This window comes from Coregonus clupeaformis, chromosome 25 (genome assembly GCF_020615455.1).
Source record: "Coregonus clupeaformis isolate EN_2021a chromosome 25, ASM2061545v1, whole genome shotgun sequence".
Classification (NCBI taxonomy): Eukaryota; Metazoa; Chordata; class Actinopteri; order Salmoniformes; family Salmonidae; genus Coregonus; species Coregonus clupeaformis.
In genome coordinates this window covers 20379645-20401324 of record NC_059216.1, presented here as the reverse complement: position 1 = coordinate 20401324, position 21680 = coordinate 20379645, and the positions used below count along the sequence as shown (strand labels likewise).

The 21680-nt window shown below is 41.0% G+C and overlaps 1 protein-coding gene across 1 annotated transcript; it reads left to right on the top strand.

The window, feature by feature from the left end:
• The first annotated feature begins 593 nt into the window (after positions 1 to 593).
• On the top strand, positions 594 to 20320 carry LOC121539121 (M1-specific T cell receptor beta chain). Its single transcript, XM_045207422.1, has 7 exons — positions 594 to 758; positions 835 to 1178; positions 16983 to 17049; positions 18691 to 19041; positions 19466 to 19495; positions 19784 to 19890; positions 20145 to 20320. Exons 1-7 carry the CDS (start codon positions 710 to 712, stop codon positions 20166 to 20168), a joined length of 972 nt encoding a protein of 323 aa, XP_045063357.1. The 5' UTR covers positions 594 to 709; the 3' UTR covers positions 20169 to 20320.
• The last annotated feature ends 1360 nt before the right edge of the window (positions 20321 to 21680 follow it).

The window sequence follows — 21680 nt, the reverse complement described above, 5'->3', positions numbered from 1 at the left end:
TTCCTGTATAAATAACTTCTGTTCCTGTATCAATAACTAATGTTACTGTACCAATAACTTCTGTTCCTGTATCAATAACTTCTGTTCCTGTATCAATAACTTATGTTCCTGTATCAATAACTTCTGTTCCTGTATAAATAACTTAATTTCCTGTATAAATAACTTATGTTCCTGTATCAATAACTTATGTTCCTGTATCAATAACTTACGTTCCTGTATAAATAACTTCTGTTCCTGTATAAATAACTTATGTTCCTGTATCAATAACTTCTGTTCCTGTATCAATAACTTATGTTCCTGTATCAATAACTTATGTTCCTGTATCAATAACTTATGTTCCTGTATCAATAACTTATGTTACTGTACCAATAACTTCCAGCTGATACAGCAGAGAGCAGTAATGTCACACTGTACTGTAGGTAGCTACACCAGCTATAAGCTCCTCCCTCTTCAGAACAAAGACTCACTACACCCCTCCCCTCCTCCCTCCTCTCCCCCTCCCCTCCTTCTCTCCTCCCCTCCCACATGACCTGCCCACCAGAAGTACATACCTCCTATACAAGGCTGCTATGAGCTAGGCAGTACATGCAGTTAAACTGTACCGGAAATAAATGACATCCTTCTCATTTTTCTATTGGTAATATTTGGTGAATTATCGTTGAGTTCCTATCTCAGCCTTTCTTAGCATCTGCTGCACTAAAAAATCAACATGTTCAAAGTATTTACCACCTTCATCGTTTCACTGTCCTTTCTGACAGGTAAGTGCCACAGAGCTACAGTATATCCACTGTTATAATATAATATAATATAATACAGTGTTTCCTCCCTCGGTAGAGGAGGTTTTCTCCTCCTCTCTCCTCATCCACCAGACTCCTCAACACCTCCTGAGGAGGACACCTGAACACAGAGAGGCTCACCTGGACTGTTACCACGGCGACAACAACTACCCCTACATGTTGTGGTACCAACAGAAGGACAAGGGAGGCCAGAAGACCATGGACCTCATCGGAACGCTACACTATGTAAACCCTGCTCTCGAGAAGAACTATGAGACGCGGTTCAACTTAACAGGTCATTCCAAGGCCAAAGCCACCCTGGTTATCTCTGACATAAACCCTACAGACAGTGCAATCTATTACTGCGCAGCCAGTCAGCACGGTGCTGAAAATTCAGTGCCTCACTAACAAAAAAAACGACTGGCGCTATCGTATCAACATGACACACCTGCACAACGGTCTCTAACTGTCTGGTGAACGATGAACGTGTGGTTTTATATTTAGCTGGGTGGGTTAGACAAGTCAGTCCATACTCAGTGCAGTCTGTTTGTCTACACAGTCTGCCTCAACATGGATTATTAGGGGAATAAGTTAGCCGACGTTGAGTATCACAGAAGCCTGTTTGGTAGGCTCGGCTCCAGGCTTCACTCACGTTGTTCTCCAAGGTGAGGTGGAAGGTTGTGGCAGAGGCTATCTCTTTGGTACATGTAACTGTGGAGTAATCAGAGGCTATCTCTTTGGAACATGTAACTGTGGAGTAATCAGAGGCTATCTCTTTGGAACATGTAACTGTGGAGTAATCAGAGGCTATCTCTTTGGAACATGTAACTGTGTAGTAATCAGAGGCTATCTCTTTGGTACATGTAACTGTGGAGTAATCAGAGGCTATCTCTTTGGTACATGTAACTGTGGAGTAATCAGAGGCTATCTCTTTGGTACATAAAGTGAAGTAGGGAAGATAAGAGGGGGAAAAGACAGAACTGAATAAACTTGTATGTATTAAGTTACTACTTTCTCTCTCTCAATTCAATTTCAAGTTAAGGGGCTTTATTGGCATGGGATACATATGTTAACATTACCAAAGAAATAGATAATAAACAAGAGTGAAATAAACAATAAATATTAACAGTAAACATTACACTCACAAAAGTTCCAAAAGAATAAAGACATTTCAAATGTCATATTATGTCTATATACAGTGTTGTAATGATGTGCAAATAGTTAAAGTACAAAAGGGAAAATAAATGGTGTTTGTTCTTCACTGGTTGCCCTTTTCTTGTGGCAACAGGTCACAAATATGGTATTTCACCCAATATATATGGGAGTTTATCAAAATTGGATTTGTTTTCGAATTCTTTATGGGTCTGTGTAATCCGAGGGAAATATGTGTCTCTAATATGGTCATACATTTGGCAAGAAGTTAGGAAGTGCAGCTCAGTTTCCACCTCATTTTGTGGGCAGTGTGCACATAGCCTGTCTTTTCTTGAGAGCCAGGTCTGCCTTCAGAGGCCTCTCTCAATAGCAAGGCTATGCTCACTGAGTCAGTACATAGTCAAAGATTTCCTTTGTTTTGGGTCAGTCACAGTGGTCAGGTATTCTGCCACTGTGTACTCTCTGTTTAAGGCCAAATAGCATTCTAGTTTGCTCTGTTTTTTTGTTAATTCTTTCCAATGTGTCAAGTAATTATCTTTTTGTTTTCTCATGATTTGGTTGGGTCAAATTTTGTTGCTGTCCTGGAGCTCTGTGGGGTTTGTTTGTGTTTGTGAACAGAGCCCCAGGACCAGCTTGCTTAGGGGACTCTTCTCCAGGTTCATCTCTCTGTAGGTGATGGCTTTGTTATGGAAGGTTTGGGAATCGCTTCCTTTTAGGTGGTTTTTGATAATTAGTGGGTATCGGCCTAATTCTGCTCTGCATGCATTATTTGGTGTTTTACATTGTACACTGAATATATTTTTGCAGAATTCTGCATGCAGAGTCTCAATTTGGTGTTTGTCCCATTTTGTGAATTATTGGTTGGTGGGCAGACCCCAGACCTCACAACCATAAAGGGCAATGGGTTCTATAACTGATTCAAGTATTTTTAACCAGATCCTAAATGGTATGTCAAATTTTATGTTCCTTTTGATGGCATAGAAGGCCCTTCTTGCCTTGTCTCTCAGATCGTTCACAGCTTTGTGGAAGTTACCTGTGGCGCTGATGTTTAGGCAGAGGTATGTGTAGTTTTTTGTGTGCTCTAGGGCAACGGTGTCTAGGTGGAATTTGTATTTGTGGTCCTGGCAGCTGGACCTTTTTTGGAACACCATTATTTTTGTCTTACTGAGATTTACTGTCAGGGCCCAGGTCTGACAGAATATGTGCAGAATATCTAGGTGCTGCTATAGGCCCTCCTTGGTTGGTGACAGAAGCACCAGATCATCAGCAAACAGTAGACATTTGACTTCAGATTCTAGTAGGGTGAGGGAGTGCTCCTAATCTCAGCTTGTTACCTGTATAAAAGACACCTGTCCACAGAAGCAATCAATCAATCAGATTCCAAACCATCCACCATGGCCAAGACCAAAGAGCTCTCCAAGGATGTCAGGGACAAGATTGTAGACCTACACAAGGCTGGAATGGGCTACAAGACCATCGCCAAGCAGCTTGGTGAGAAGGTGACAACAGTTGGTGTGATTATTCACAAATGGAAGAAACACAAAATAACTGTCAATCTCCCTCGGCCTGGGGCTCCATGCAAGATCTCACCTCGTGGAGTTGCAATGATCATGAGAACGGTGAGGAATTAGCCCAGAACTACATGGGAGGATCTTGTCAATGATCTCAAGGCAGCTGGGACCATAGTCACCAAGAAAACAATTGGTAACACACTACGCCGTGAAGGACTGAAATCCTGCAGCGCCCGCAAGGTCCCCCTGCTCAAGAAAGCACATATACAGGGCCGTCTGAAGTTTGCCAATGAACATCTGAATGATTCAGAGGAGAACTGGGTGAAAGCGTTGTGGTCAGATGAGACCAAAATCGAGTTCTTTGGCATCAACTCAACTCACCGTGTTTGGAGGAGGAGGAATGCTGCCTATGACCCCAAGAACACCATCCCCACCTTCAAACATGGAGGTGGAAACATTATGCTTTGGGGGTGTTTTTCTGCTAACGGGACAGGACAACTTCACCGCATCAAAGGGACGATGGACGGGGCCATGTACCATCAAATCTTGGGTGAGAACCTCCTTCCCCCAGCCAGGGCATTGAAAATGGGTCATGGATGGGTATTCCAGCATGACAATGACCCAAAACACAGGGCCAAGGCAGCAAAGGAGTGGCTCAAGTAGAAGCACATTAAGGTCCATCTGACCTCTGTGATTGCCAACAAGGGTTTTGCCACCAAGTACTAAGTCATGTTTTGCAGAGGGGTCAAATACTTATTTCCCTCATTAAAATGCAAATCAATTTATAACATTTTTGACATGCGTTTTTCTGGATTTTTTTGTTGTTATTCTGTCTCTCACTGTTCAAATAAACCTACCATTAAAATTATAGACTGATCATGTCTTTGTCAGTGGGCAAACGTACAAAATCAGCAGGGGATCAAATACTTTTTTCCCTCACTGTAAATAGACATGGAGACAATGAACAGCCTTGTTTTACTCTGAAAAGCTCAATACTTTCTGAGAAGTAACCATTATTTACTATTTTACACCTGGTTTGCTGTACATAACTTTAACCCAATGTATAAGAGATTCACTGAAATTTAAATAATCCAGGCATTAATACATACATTCTAGTCGTACTTTATCAAACGACTTTTCAAAATCTGCTATGAAGACCAGGCCTGGTATCTTTGAGGTTTTCATAATGTTCAATTGTTTCAAGTAATTGTCGTATATTATCTCCAATATATTATCTCCATGTAAAAAACCTGTCTGATAAGGATTAACAATATCTGGTAAAACCTTTTTTTCATTCTATGTGCTATGCATTTCGCCAGGATTTTCGCATCACAACATTGAAGTGTAAGAGGTCTCCATTTTTTACCACCTGGGTCCTGTTTCAGTAGTAATGAAATCAGACCTTCTTGTTGAGTACCTGAAAGTCTAACAGTAATTAAAACATGCTAATAATGGATCTTAGAGTACAAAAGTTCCTCCTCTGTAAGTTGGCCTTCACACAGGTCCTTCTGTACATTGGTTAATTTTACATTATTATTATTACAGTTAACATCATTCAGTGGAGATGGAGGAGACTGAAAAGAAAACGTATGCTTGAAGTACCTTGCTTCCTCTTTCAAAATATCATTTGGTGAATCATGGATGATTTTTATGTTGAAGATTCAAGAAAAAATGTAATGCATTTTTCAAAATGTTCCACCCAATTAGCTTTCTTTTTGTAATACATTACACTTGGTCATTCTTGAATAAGTACCTCCAATTATTTTTGTTTTTCCTTTAACCTATTTTGTGCCTCTGTAGTCCAGTTTCCATGACAACCATCTACCTGCACTGTTATTTCCTATTTTTCCTTTACTAGTCTAATCTCTTTTGACCTAAACTGCTTTTGTTTTAATGATGAGTATTGTATTGAATGGCCTCTAAAAGTACATTTAAAAGTGTCCCATACATTAAGGGGATCTGCTGTAGCTACGTATGTTGTGCAGAAAAAAAGTCAATGATTAATTATTTTGGTCTTAGTTAAGAACAAGTTGTCATCTAATAGGCTTTGATTAAACTTCCAATATCCCCGTCCACGTGGAAATTCTGTAAGAGTTATATGGAGGCCAATTAGATGATGATCCGATCACATTCTGTCTCCTATTAATACTTTTTAAACTTTTGATGCAAGCAAGAACGAGACCAGGAAGTAATCAAGACGGCTAGCTTGATCAAGCTTCCTCCATGTATATCACACTAGGTCAGGGTTTTTCAGCCTTCACATATCCACTAGTTCTAATGTATCCATGATATTTGTGATCTCCTTAAGTGCTTGAGGGTGATAGTTTGTAGTGTGATTTCTTTTACGATCCATTGAGATAATTAAAACCGTATTATAATCTCCCATCATAATAATAGATTAATTAGTTGCTTGTGAGCGCAACAGAGAATTATATATATTTTAGAAGAAGTGTGGATCATCATTATTTGGCCCATATAGATGAATTAGCCAGATCTGTTTTTATCCAATAGCATATTTAAAAGGACCTGTCTTCCTTGAGGATCTGTTTGCCCAGTTTGCACAATCGGATCAAAATTGTTGTTAATCAATATAATCACCCCTTTCGAGTTTCTTTGCCCATGACAAACATATATCTCTCCCCTTGAAAAGGGTATTTTGTTTTTAAATGATATTGTACATTTGAATGGTAGAGTTATGTCTTTCATGGAGTTATCAGAATTGTATGGGAAGGTCTGCTCAATCCAAGATTACAACCAATTGAATACAGCATTACCCCCAAAATGGAGGAGGCAGGTGGCAGCGGGAGGAGGCAGGGAACTGGTCTGTCTGCCCAATATAAAGGATCAAGGGAGGAGGCAGGGAACTGGTCTGTCTGCCCAATATAAAGGATCAAGGGAGGAGGTAGGGAACTGGTCTGTCTGCCCAGTATAAAGGATCAAGGGAGGAGGTAGGGAACTGGTCTGTCTGCCCAATATAAAGGATCAAGGGAGGAGGTAGGGAACTGGTCTGTCTGCCCAGTATAAAGGATCAAGGGAGGAGGCAGGGAACTGGTCTGTCTGCCCAATATAAAGGATCAAGGGAGGAGGTAGGGAACTGGTCTGTCTGCCCAATATAAAGGATCAAGGGAGGAGGTAGGGAACTGGTCTGTCTGCCCAATATAAAGGATCAAGGGAGGAGGTAGGGAACTGGTCTGTCTGCCCAATATAAAGGATCAAGGGTGGAGGTAGGGAACTGGTCTGTCTGCCCAATATAAATAATCAAGGGAGGAGGAAGGGAACTGGTCTGTCTGCCCAATATAAAGGATCAAGGGTGGAGGTAGGGAACTAGTCTGTCTGCCCAATATAAAGGATCAAGGGAGGAGGTAGGGAACTGGTCTGTCTGCCCAATATAAAGGATCAAGGGAGGAGGTAGGGAACTGGTCTGTCTGCCCAATATAAAGGATCAAGGGAGGAGGTAGGGAACTGGTCTGTCTGCCCAATATAAAGGATCAAGGGTGGAGGTAGGGAACTGGTCTGTCTGCCCAATATAAAGGATCAAGGGAGGAGGTAGGGAACTGGTCTGTCTGCCCAATATAAAGGATCAAGGTAGGAGGTAGGGAACTGGTCTGTCTGCCCAATATAAAGGATCAAAACTGGCGGATAAATAAAAATTGCATAAATAGGAAAGTATAACGGTTTCATTTGAGGACCAGGATGTTGCCAGCTGTGTGCCATACAGATTACAACATAGTTGGAAAGAGATTTCTGATGTACCGATTCCATGGTACAGGGTGTATGAGTTGCTATATAAAACGACTCAAGATTCCAGACTTTGTGCCTTTCAGCTAAAATTATTGTAAAGAATTCTTGCCACCAAGAAAATGTTGAATATTTGGGGCATACAGTCATCGCAGCTCTGTATACAGTGGGGGAAAAAAGTATTTAGTCAGCCACCAATTGTGCAAGTTCTCCCACTTAAAAAGATGAGAGAGGCCTGTAATTTTCATCATAGGTACACGTCAACTATGACAGACAAATTGAGGAAAGAAAATCCAGATAATCACATTGTAGGAATTTTTATGAATTTATTTGCAAATTATGGTGGAAAATAAGTATTTGGTCACCTACAAACAAGCAAGATTTCTGGCTCTCACAGACCTGTAACTTCTTCTTTACATTTACATTACATTACATTTACGTCATTTAGCAGACGCTCTTATCCAGAGCGACTTACAGTTAGTGAATACAATTTTATTTTTATTTTTTTATACTGGTACCCCGTGGGAATCGAACCCACAACCCTGGCGTTGCAAACGCCATGCTCTATCAACTGAGCTACATCCCTGCCGGCCATTCCCTCCCCTACCCTGGACGACGCTGGGCCAATTGAACGCCGCCCATGAGTCTCCCGGTCGCGGCCGGCTGCGACAGAGCCTGGATTCGAACCAGGATCTAGTGGCACAGTTAGCACTGCGATGCAGTGCCTTAGACCACTGCGCCACTCAGGAGTAAGAGGCTCCTCAGTCCTCCACTCGTTACCTGTATTAATGGCACCTGTTTGAACTTGTTATCAGTATAAAAGACACCTGTCCACAACCTCAAACAGTCACACTCCAAACTCCACTATGGCCAAGACCAAAGAGCTGTCAAAGGACACCAGAAACAAAATTGTAGACCTGCATCAGGCTGGGAAGACTGAATCTGCAATAGGTAAGCAGCTTGGTTTGAAGAAATCAACTGTGGGAGCAATTATTAGGAAATGGAAGACATACAAGACCACTAATAATCTCCCTCGATCTGGGGCTCCACGCAAGATCTCACCACGTAGGGTCAAAATGATCACAAGAACGGTGAGCAAAAATCCCAGAACCACACGGGGGGACCTAGTGAATGACCTGCAGAGAGCTGGTACCAAAGCAACAAAGCCTACCATCAGTAACACACTACGCCGCCAGGGACTCAAATCCTGCAGTGCAAGACGTGTCCCCCTGCTTAAGCCAGTACATGTCCAGGCCCGTCTGAAGTTTGCTAGAGTGCATTTGGATGATCCAGAAGAGGATTGGGAGAATGTTATGTGGTCAGATGAAACCAAAATAGAACTTTTTGGTAAAAACTCAACTCGTCGTGTTTGGAGGACAAAGAATGCTGAGTTGCATCCAAAGAACACCATACCTACTGTGAAGCATGGGGGTGGAAACATCATGCTTTGGGGCTGTTTTTCTGCAAAGGGACCAGGACGACTGATCCGTGTAAAGGAAAGAATGAATGGGGCCATGTATCGTGAGATTTTGAGTGAAAACCTCCTTCCATCAGCAAGGGCATTGAAGATGAAACGTGGCTGGGTCTTTCAGCATGACAATGATCCCAAACACACCGCCCGGGCAATGAAGGAGTGGCTTCGTAAGAAGCATTTCAAGGTCCTGGAAGAGCCAGCCTCCAGATCTCAACCCCTTAGAAAATCTTTGGAGGGAGTTGAAAGTCCGTGTTGCCCAGCGACAGCCCCAAAACATCACTGCTCTAGAGGAGATCTGCATGGAGGAATGGGCCAAAATACCAGCAACAGTGTGTGAAAAACTTGTGAAGACTTACAGAAAACGTTTGACCTGTGTCATTGCCAACAAAGGGTATATAACAAAGTATTGAGAAACTTTTGTTATTGACCAAATACTTATTTTCCACCATAATTTGCAAATAAATTCATAAAAAATCCTACAATGTGATTTTCTGGATATTTTTTTCTAATTTTGTCTGTCATAGTTGACGTGTACCTATGATGAAAATTACAGGCCTCTCTCATCTTTTTAAGTGGGAGAACTTGCACAATTGGTGGCTGACTAAATACTTTTTTTCCCCACTGTATTTTGTTGTGAGGAGAATCAATAGACCATTTGTTCTGGTATTGCCCTCAGGTAGCCTGCTTCTGTTTCAGGAATGGCTGAAAAAGCATAACATTAATCTCAAATTGACCCAAGAAATAGCATTTTTGGGAGATCTGGAGAGGCCTGGTCAGTCAATTACTAATATACTAATACTCTTTAAGAAAGTATTTATCGTCAACTCGCAATCTGTGGATTCTATTCGATTAGATAGATTCAAATTGTATGTTAAACATCACAGCATAGCTGAAAGATACTGCATATGGCATGTAAAGAAGAGGAGAGGGGTAATGTTAATTTTATTTCACCTTTATTTAACCAGGTAAATGGGGGGTGGGGGGGGTAGTTCAGCTAGTGTGGTTGATATCTCTGGGGGGTAGTTCAGCTAGTGTGGTTGATATCTCTGGGGGGGTAGTTCAGCTAGTGTGGTTGATATCTCTGGGGGTAGTTCAGCTAGTGTGGTTGATATCTCTGGGGGGGTAGTTCAGCTAGTGTGGTTGATATCTCTGGGGGGTAGTTCAGCTAGTGTGGTTGATATCTCTGGGGGGGGTAGTTCAGCTAGTGTGGTTGATATCTCTGGGGGGGTAGTTCAGCTAGTGTGGTTGATATCTCTGGGAGGGGGGAGGTAGTTCAGCTAGTGTGGTTGATATCTCTAATTTGATGGTGTTGTGTTCTTATAACCTGACATTAAACCATCCTTTAGTTATTGTTTTGGCATCAGGTAACTGATCCTATGAGGTAGGAGAGTACAGGTGCCAACCAGTACACTAGAGTTTGTGTCCTCTTACTTGCAGGCCAAGTAAGTGCTTCTACCGTTTCAAATATATATATAACAAACAGTATATGGGTCTTTCTCTGACTGTCTGACTGTCATCCAGGTGTCCCTGGTATGTAGGCCTACCCTTGTATCAAATGAAACTTCGATTTAAAAAAAAGGGAGAAGTTTCTAAGAGATGATCATACACTGACCTCTGGAGGTTAAATGTTGGATTACACATAAATCAAGCCAGAAGTCTAAACTATCCTGGATTCAATTAAATTCCATGACTTGAGATATGATTCAAAAAGAGAACACATTTAAGATTCCCCCTAAATACATATTAATCCCTGATTTATATTACATCTTTCTGTTTTCTTTTATTACAAACAAAATGGAACAATATAATGAAACTGTTACCACAGCAGATATGATCAAATGGAAATTACAATCACGTTAGATGGTACTGCAAGTTTAGGACCGGGAGTTGACAGCCATGCTCTGTGGCAGACAGTTACTGTCACATGATGCTGAATGGAAGGGGGGAGAGGGAGGGTTGTCAGGCAAAGGGGAGGGGGGGGGGCATCTTAGAGACTTAGAGAGGCGTCAACTCCATTTTAGGAGGAAACAGAAACAAAACATTACCTGTCCCCTTCCTTTCCTCCCTTCTACTTCCTCCCTGCTGCTTTTCTTAGTGCGGCTGACAGAAATAAAAGCAGTCAGTTTGGAACAGGATCCAACTCCAGTAACCCCCCCATACCAACACACCTGCTGATACAGACAGACACTGAGAAGGAGAGATGGGTAGAGAGATAGAGAGAGAGAAAGGGTGGGGGGAAGGAGTCAAGAAAAATAAGTGCGTGAGAGAATGAGTGTTTTTGTGTGATGCTCTAACACTGTGGGGACAGGGGGCCACGGTGATATATTCACATAGAGACGCCGTACAGAAACCTCCTCCCATTCACTTCCGTACAAAAACCTCCTCCCATTCACTTCTATACAAAAACCTCCTCCCATTCACTTCCGTACAAAACATCCTCCAATTGACTTAACTACAAAAACCTCCTTCCATTCACTTCCATACAAAAGTTTCCTCCCATTCACTTCCGTAAAAAAACCTCCTTCCATTCACTTCTGTTCAAAAACCTCCTCCCATTCACTTCTGTACAAAACATCTTCCCATTCACTTCCATACAAAAACCTCCTTCCATTCACTTCCATACAAAAACCTCCTCCCATTTACTTCCATAAAAATTATCCTCCCATTTACTTCCATAAAAAACCTCCTCCCATTCAATTATATACAAAAACCTCATAACATTCACATCCATGCAAAAACTCCCATTCACTTCCATACAAAACCTCCTCCCATTCACTTCAATACAAAACCTCCTCCCATTCACTTCCATACAAAAAGCTCTTCCCATTGACTTCCATATAAAAACCTCCTCCCATTCACTTCCATACAAAACATCCTCCCATTCACTTCCATACAAAATTCTCCTACCATTTCCTTCCATACAAAAACCTTCACCCATTCACTTCCATACAAAACATCCTCCAATTGACTTAACTACAAAAACCTCCTCCCATTCAATTATATACAAAAACCTCCTATCATTCACCTCCATGCAAAAACTCCCATTCACTTCCATACAAAACCTCCTCCAATTCACTTATATACAAAAACATCCTCCCATTAACATCCATAGAAACCTCCTACCATTCACTTCCATGCAAAAACCTCCCATTTAAATCAATCCAAAAACCTCCTCCCATTCACTTCCATACAAAAAACGCCTCCCATTCACTTCCATACAAAAAGCTCCTTCCATTCACTTCCATACAAAAACCTCCTCCCCTTCACTTCCATACAAAAACCTCCTCCCATTCACTGCCATACAAAAGTCTCCTCCAAATCACTTCCGGATAAAAACCTACTGCCATTCACTTCTGTACAAAAACCTTCAACCATTCACTTCAATACAAAACCTCCTCCCATTCACTTCCACATAAAAACCTCCTCCCATTCACTTATATACAAAAACATCCTCCCATTAACATCCATAGAAACCTCTTACCATTCACGTCCATGCAAAAACCTCCCATTTAAATCCATCCAAAAACCTCCTCCCATTCACTTCCATACAAAAAGCTCCTTCCATTCACTTCCATACAAAAAGCTCCTTCCATTCACTTCCATACAAAAAGCTCCTTCCATTCACTTCCATACAAAAAGCTCCTTCCATTCACTTCCATACAAAAAGCTCCTTCCATTCACTTCCATACAAAAAGCTCCTTCCATTCACTTCCATACAAAAACCTCCTCCCATTCACTTCCATATAGAAATCTCATCACATTCACTTCCGAACAAAAACCGCCTCCCATTGACTTCCATACAAAAACCTCCTCTCATTGACTTCCGTAAAAAAAACTCCTCCCATTCGCTTCCATATAGAAATCTCATCACATTCACTTCCGTACAAAAACATCCTGCCATTCACTTCGGTGCAAAAACCTCCTGCCATTCACTTCTGTACCAAAAATCTCCTCCTATACACTTCCATACAAAAACCTCCTCCCATTCACTTCCGTACAAAAACCTAATCCCATTCACTTAAATACAAAAATCTCCACCCAATCACTTCCATACAAAATTCTCCTACCATTTCCTTCCATACAAAAACCTTCACCCATTCACTTCCATGCAAAAACCTCCCATTCAATTCCATACATTAAACCTCCTCACATTCATTCCATACAAAAGCCTCCCCCATTCACTTCCATACAAAACCTCCTCCCATTCATTTCCATAAAAAACATTTTCCCATTCACTTCCATACAAAAACTTCCTCCCATTCACTTCCATACAAAAACCTCCTCCCATTCACTTCCATACAAAAAACTCTTCCAATTCATTTCCATACAAAAACCTCCTCCCATTTACTTCAATAAGAAAACCTCCTCCCATTCACTTCAATACAAAAACCTCCTCCCATTCACTTCAATACAAAAACCTCCTCCCATTCACTTCAATACAAAAACCTCCTCACATTCACTTCAATACACAAACCTCCTCTCATTCACTTCCGTACAAAAACCTCCTCCCATTCATTTCCGTACAAAAACCTCCTCCCATTCACTTCCATGCAAAAACCTCCCATTCACTTCCATAAGAAAACCTCCTCCAATTCACTTCCGTACAAAAACCTCCTTTCATTCACTTACGTAAAAAAACGTAATTCCATTCACTTCCACACTAAAACTTCCTCCCATTCACTTACATACAAAAACCTCCTCCCATTCACTTAAATACAAAAACCTCCTCCCATTCACTTCCGTGCAAAACCTCCTCCCATTCTCTTCCATACAAAAACCTCCTCCCATTCACTTCCATACAAAAACCTTCTTATCATTCACTTCCATACAAAAACCTTGTCCCATTCACTTCCATACAAAACCTCCTCCCATTCACTTCCGTACATAAATCTCTTCCCATTCACTTCCATACAGAACATCCTCCCATTCACTTCCACATAAAAACCTCCTCTTATTGATTTCTGTACAAAAACCTCCTCCCATTCACTTCCATGCAAAAACATCCCATTCACTTCCATACAAAACCTCCTCCCATTCACTTCCGTATAAAAATCTCATCACATTCATTTCCATGCAAAAACCTCCTCCCATTCACTTCCGTTCAAAAACATCCCATTCACTTCCGTACAAAAACCTCCCATTCACATCCATACAAAAACCTCCTCCCATTCACTTCCATACAAAACCTCCTCCCATTCCCTTCCATACAAAAACTTCCCCCCATTCACTTCCATACAAAAACTTCACATCCATGCAAAACTTCACATCCATGCAAAATCTCCTCCCATTCACTTTCCAATAAAAACCTCATCCCATTCACTTCAATACAAAAATCTCCTCCCATTCACTTCCATACAAAAACCTCCTTCCATTCACTTCAATTCAAAAACCTCCTCCCATTCACTTCCATTCAGGAGAGGGCTGGGGCCCATTCACACACATTGAGGAGACTGTTAAGGAGCCTGGAGAGATGCTGCTGAAGAGCTCAATAATACTGAACAGGATTTTCATATTCCCTAGAGGGTGAATGACAAAGATATCTGACGTATTATCTGTTCTCTGTATCTCTGAGTATCTCTGTTCATATTCCCCCGAGGGTGAATGACAAAGATATCTGAGGTATTTTTGGAATAGGAGAGTAGCGATGTGACACTGGAAGTGTGGCCTACTTTGGAAATGGAACAAAGCTCACTGTTTTAGGTAAGTTCACTTCTTAAAGATTCATAATATATAAATATGTAACCCTGAAGATGTTTCGTTGCCAATAAGAGGATCATAAAATGTCCGTGGTCAAGCTGAACTAAAGGGTTGTTGTGAAAACACTGTGACTTCAACCCAACCTGCCTTCTTTGGCAATGGAACCAAACTCACTGTTTTAGGTAAATACTTTCTACTTCCTTATCATGTAATTGATGATTTTGAACATTATTTCTTTACAAAAACATGGATGATTGACAAAAAAGCAAGTATTACTAAAGTATTTCTGATGCCAAATGCATAGAACAAGGCAGTAGTGGTTGGGATAATTACTGCTCAGTATGTCTTCGCTGTGACAACTATGATCCTGCGTTCTTCGGAGCTGGAACCAAACTGACTGTTCTGGGTAAGAGAATGTTGACCATGATAGAACTAATGGGTCTCTATTTGTGGTCTAGTAGTATAGTGATGTGAGGATTTAGTTAATTGTGGATTCAGTACATTAGGTTAGTTGCACACTAGTGTTACTCCACTCGATGCTTTTTGATGTTAAGCCTGTGCACTGTGCCAACTATGAGGCATATTTTGGACCAGGCACCAAATTAACAGTTCTCGGTAAGTAATCCATATACTATGTTTGACCTATGTGTAGTTTGAGTTAGACAACATACTTGTGAGAAGAGAGTTTCGATATCATATTATATTATAGTATGTTTGTCTCACCCTATATGTGTTCTATACTGGTAAGAACATGGTGTTGGTTGGTATTAGGAGAATAGAGTTATCAAAGGTCATGATTGGGATGGAAAGTTCTAGACAAAAGCATTTGCTAGAGACTATATCTATATTAGAGCAGTGTTCCACTGTGCTGGTGGTGCCGGCCAGGCTTACTTCGGTGGAGGAACCAGGTTAACGGTTCTAGGTGAGAAATTACACCAAAATAAAATCATGTTCACACCTGATTGGGATTAATAATCCATGTGATTTGTGCATCTTTAAATCTCATGGCTGGAATCTGTAGGTTACAGTGTTTAGTTGATCTTATGTGGCATGAAATGTGTCCTAATGACTGCTGTAGGTGGAAAGCACTTATATTTCATTAGAAAAAGAGTCAAAATAATGTATTTGGTTATGATTTAGATGATACCTGTAGCTGAGTTACTGTGAAGAGTATTTGAATGTACTTGTAACAGAGTAACAAAGGTTGAGAAAGTCCAGAGTCCCAGTCAGAGCTGGATACTTTATGATACAGCCTCGTCGCTCTGTGTTCATACTCGGAAGCATACTTTGGAGCCGGCACCAAACTCACCGTTTTAGGTAAGAAAATCTACTACCGAATGTTAGTACAAATTTACATAAGGGAATAGCATGGACAAAACGTAAAATATTCTGCAACATAAAACCATATAATTTTACTATACATCTTAATCTGTTATTTTTTTTTAACTAAGAGAGTATATTTTAATGTAACTGGATGGCAGTAAAAGCATCACTTATGTTCCCCTAACATGGTATTGAGGTATAAAGTGGTCTGGCTCCATGCCCAGACCCAGTCTACAGATCTCATGGTTCTAGTTATCAGCTCTGTTAGGAGCGGTGAGATTCAAGACACAGGCTTACTATGGCAATAGAACAAGACGGAACAGTCTAAGGTACAACAAGATAACTAGTGTAAGACATGCGAAAATGATCGTAGGAAGTTCAGGAGTAAAAACAAACAAAATATAATGATTGACTGTGTCCATAAAATGTATATAGTATGTATAAGCATGAAGTAGAGTCCTAAGCATTGTTGTTCACTAGTTTACTCCAATTAGGGAGGGGATGGTGGGGTTGGAAAGTAATAAAGGGAAATATATATATTTTTAAAGGATATGTATGTATATATATATATATATGCGAGAGAAAAAAAACATATGGGGGATTGAAAGTGATGCAGACAATTACATTGATGGAAGTTACAATCCATCTACAATATTAAAGCTGATCTACCTCCTAAAGAAGAAAAAATACCAAAAACAACAGTCTAAGGTAAGGCAAAAAACAACAGTCTAAGGTAAGGCAAAAAACAACAGTCTAAGGTAAGGCAAAAAACAACCGTCTAAGGTAAGGCAAAAAAAACAACGATGATGATTTGATCTGATGCTGTAGGTGTCATTTATCTCGTGATGTAGAAATGTTTCATAGAATAGCACCAAAACCATTGTAACAGCAGCACATTAGGGTGTCTTTAGCCAGACTCTGCTAGAGTGGTGACAGGAGGGATCTTTCTGAGGCCGAGTACCAGCGTCAACTACAACCAGGCATACCTCAGCAGCGGCACCAAACTCACACTTCTGGCTGAGAAACCTGATGATTAAATGTGCATAGACTCTTATAGATGTACGACCCATATAGAGATGTCTCTGTTCATGACAGAGACTTTGGCTTATTTCTAAACACGTGTGAACCAGATCTATTTTTTTTTTATAGATACGTGTAAAAGAATGTTGAAAATCCTCCTCCCGAGACGTTGGTTTGCATGAATCTATATGGTGTTACATCAGTTTGAAGAAACCATTTAATAGTTCAGACCAAGGAAAGAAGTAGAACTGTGGCAGAACTGGGTCATGATCCAGAGCCTGTCGTGTGTAGTATGCTGTCTCTCTGTGGAACACGGATAAGGCAGAGTTTGGTCCAGGAACCAGACTCACTGTTCTAGGTAAGATATTTGCCTCTTTAAAGTATTTATACACAATATTGAAATCATTTGTAATAATGGATTGAATTCTAGTTGATCGCTTTGGTACATTAGTTGAGCGTGCAAATATTCAGGAGGAGAAAATACATAGGTTTGTTTCAGTCCCGTGAATAGAGCTAACGGAGAAAGTGAGTTCAGCTCTGTCGACATAAACATGCTTTGAAATACAGTATTACCCCCTTTGCTAAAGACAAACTACAGCAAATACAGTATTACCCCCTTTGAAATACAGTACTTGCTAGCTAGCATCAGCCTGGTTTTCTGTCTGTGAGTATGTGGTGTGCTCTGGTGGGTATGCTGCCTACTTTGGAGAGGGAACGAAGCTAACAGTTCTGGGTAAGGATACCGTAAGAGTGCTGTAAAAATACTGTGATAATCACATGTTACAGCTTTCATGTTCTACGGTCTTGACAATGCCTTTGGCAGCTGGTCACAAAGTGGTTCACTCTGAGCTGCTGAATGAAATGCTGTGTTATTATGTGCTTGTCTGGACACAGAATTTGGTGGTTCATGTTGCCTTGACGTTACTGTCAAGAATGAGAAAGACAGGACCAGTTTATAGAAGGAGAAAGACAGGACCAGTTTATGGTAGGAGAAAGACAGGACCAGTTTATAGAAGGAGAAAGACAGGACCAGTTTATAGAAGGAGAAAGACAGGACCAGTTTATAGAAGGAGAAAGACAGGACCAGTTTATAGAAGGAGAAAGACAGGACCAGTTTATAGAAGGAGAAAGACAGGACCAGTTTATAGAAGGAGAAAGACAGGACCAGTTTATAGAAGGAGAAAGACAGGACCAGTTTATAGAAGGAGAAAGACAGGACCAGTTTATAGAAGGAGAAAGACAGGACCAGTTTATAGAAGGAGAAAGACAGGACCAGTTTATAGAAGGAGAAAGACAGGACCAGTTTATAGAAGGAGAAAGACAGGACCAGTTTATAGAAGGAGAAAGACAGGACCAGTTTATAGAAGGAGAAAGACAGGACCAGTTTATAGAAGGAGAAAGACAGGACCAGTTTATAGAAGGAGAAAGACAGGACCAGTTTATAGAAGGAGAAAGACAGGACCAGTTTATAGAAGGAGAAAGACAGGACCGGTTTATAGAAGGAGAAAGACAGGACCAGTTTATAGAAGGAGAAAGACAGGACCAGTTTATAGAAGGAGAAAGACAGGACCAGTTTATAGAATGAGAAAGACAGGACCAGTTTATAGAAGGAGAAAGACAGGACCAGTTTATAGAATGAGAAAGACAGGACCAGTTTATAGAAGGAGAAAGACAGGACCAGTTTATAGAAGGAGAAAGACAGGACCAGTTTATAGAAGGAGAAAGACAGGACCAGTTTATAGAATGAGAAAGACAGGACCAGTTTATAGAAGGAGAAAGACAGGACCAGTTTATAGAAGGAGAAGACAGGACCAGTTTATAGAAGGAGAAAGACAGGACCAGTTTATAGAAGGAGAAAGACAGGACCAGTTTATAGAAGGAGAAAGACAGGACCATTTTATAGGTGGCATTTATGTATGGTTCAGGTGTGATGTCAACAACAAACAGAGCCATTGATTGATTGTTAAAGGTTAAACCTTCTTTTATTTCCTCCCTGCAGACCCAAACATCACTGTCACTGAACCCACAGTGAAAGTCCTTCCACCCTCCACGAAGGAGTGTGAGGCTAGAAACAAGAAGAAGAAGAAGACTCTGGTGTGTGTGGCCACCGAATTCTACCCCGACCATGTCACTGTGTCCTGGCAGTTTAATGGAGGCGCCATCACTGATGGAGTGGGGACCGACAACAAGGCCTTGAGGGATAAAGGTGGGATATTCTACAGTATCACCAGCAGACTGAGAGTCCCAGCCAAGGACTGGAACAAGCCCTCCAACAAATTCACCTGCATCGTCGAGTTCTTCAATGGGACCGTTTACATAGAGAAGACAGATCACATTAACGGAGAAGAAGGTATTGCCAAATTATGAACTAAAACTCTTGTCTTTGTTTATGAGAAGAAACAGGTTTCGTTGAACTACAATAGTATGATTCTCTTTTTTTTTGGCATTTTCTAGTGAAGTGGTTGGTCAAGTAGTACGCTTCTCTGTAGCATTGGACTATGTAGAACTATGATGTACACTAGCCTGTGTAGAACTATGATGTACACTAGCCTGTGTAGAACTATGATGTACACTAGCCTGTGTAGCTCTATGATGTACACTAGCCTGTGTAGCTATATGATGTACACTAGCCTGTGTAGCTCTATGATGTACACTAGCCTGTGTAGCTATATGATGTACACTAGCCTGTGTAGCTCTATGATGTACACTAGCCTGTGTAGAACTATGATGTACACTAGCCTGTGTCATCTAAAACCCTCCTTTGTTTCTTTCAGGTCCAGGTGGTGAGGGTGGGATGACTGCAGGTACATTTTCCCATTCTAGACTGAGCGAATTATTGTTCGTGACAAATACATGGTATACATATAACCTATAGTTAATACTGTTTACAATACTATCACATTTATTCATGCGTAATCCGCGGAACGATATTACCTGACGCCCTCTTAATCAAGGTCATTTAAATGTATTATTTCCCTTGCTAGTTAATACTGTTTACAATACCATCACATTTATTAATGCGTAATCCGCGGAACGATATTACCTGACGCCCTCTTAATCAAGGTCATTTAAATGTATTATTTTCCTTGCAGAGTACTACGTGAACAGCACCCTGATTGCCAAGCTGGCCTACAGCGTCTTCATCGCTAAGAGTACCTTCTATGGACTGGTCGTCATGGTTCTGATTTGGAAGCTTCAGGTGAGTTCACTGCAGCTATGATGAGGGACATCCACTCACCCCTCTCTCTCTTCCTCAATCTATGCCTTGTGCTTAGATGAGTCCCAGATATGTTTGTGCTGTCTTGCCAACTCTTATGGTCGGCGTGACAATGATACACTGTAGGAGTTGGCAGGACAGCACAAACAGATCCGGAACCAGGCTAGCTTTGTGCTAATAACGTTTCTAAAATGGCCGCATACTGTCTTTAACCTGTATCTCTGTGTCTCATTCAGCTCTCCTCAGATAAACAGATGTAATTGATCGCTGACCGAGACCCAGCCACCCGTGGAAGCTGAGCTCAGTGGACTGGAGGTCGTCATGTGTGCGCATAAGGCTCTGGTGAAAAGTAGTGCACTATATAGGGAATAGGGTACCATTCTCTGGTCTAAAGTAGTGCACTATATAGGGAATAGGGTGCCATTCTCTGGTCTAAAGTAGTGCACTATATAGGGAATAGGGTGCCATTCTCTGGTCTAAAGTAGTGCACTATATAGGGAATAGGGTGCCATTTGGGACAAAGCACATACCCATGTCTTTCATGTGATTACACAATGTACGGTGTGCTGTCTATTATCTGTCAGTTACTATACATGTGAGGATGTTTTTTATAATCTCCAATAAACATAGTCTTGCAATTAATGTTTACACAGTGTACAAAACATTAAGAACGCCTTCCTAATATTGAGTTGCACCCCCCCCCCCCCCCACCCCTTTTGCCCTCAGAACAGCCTCAATTCGTCGGGGCATGGACTCTACAAGGTGTCGAAAGCGTTCCACAGGGATGCTGGCCCATGTCGACTCCAATGCTTCCCACAGTTGTCAAGTTGGCTGGATGCTCTTTGGGTGGTGGACCATTCTTGATACACACGGGAAACTGTTGAGCGTGAAAAACCCAGCAGCGTTGCAGTTCTTGACACAAACCTGTGCACCTACTAGCATATCCGATTCAAAGGCACTTCAATATTTTGTCTTGCCCATTCACCCTCTGAATGGCACATGCACACAATCCATGTCTCAATTGACTCAAGGCTTAAAAATCCTTCTTTAACCTGTCTCCTCCCCTTCATCTACACTGATTGAAGTGGATTTAACAAGTGACATCAATAAGGGATCATAGCTTTCACCTGGATTCACCTGGTCAGTCTATGTCATGGGAAGAGCAGGGTTTCATAATGTTTTGTACACTCAGTGTATATGAGTTAAGTGTGACAAAAAAATACAATTATCCATTAACTTACGAAAACAACGTTTATGTTCATTCTTGCATTATGTTTGTTGCAGGAATTACAGCATAGTGTGTACAGTATAAATACATGTTGCTTTCCAATGTCAATGTTTTCACTTCTGAATAACACCTTCAATAATGTGCATATATCATAAGTCTGCTCAAGGGTCATTGTATCAGCCTGCGTTATCAGTAAACACTTTCCTTTAGCACTTTGTGACAACTGCTATAGTAAAAAAGAGCTTTCTAAAATACATTTGGAGGATTTCGATCATCGATTGTTACTATATACTCACTTGTTACTCAATAATAAAGGTGGAAATGTGAATGTTTTGTCTGAAACTTATTTTCACTTAAGAGAAGTTAGTAATGTTGAAACCTTGAGTGACTCATTATGACTGACGTGAAGGTGAAGACTCAAACATTTCCCTCAAAGAGCTCATTTCAGAAATCAAATACAGAATCATTATCAAGCTCTTTTTACATATAATAGCACGTAATCCTTTTTTACAATCCCACCAGCATGTGGGAGATTACCGAACAT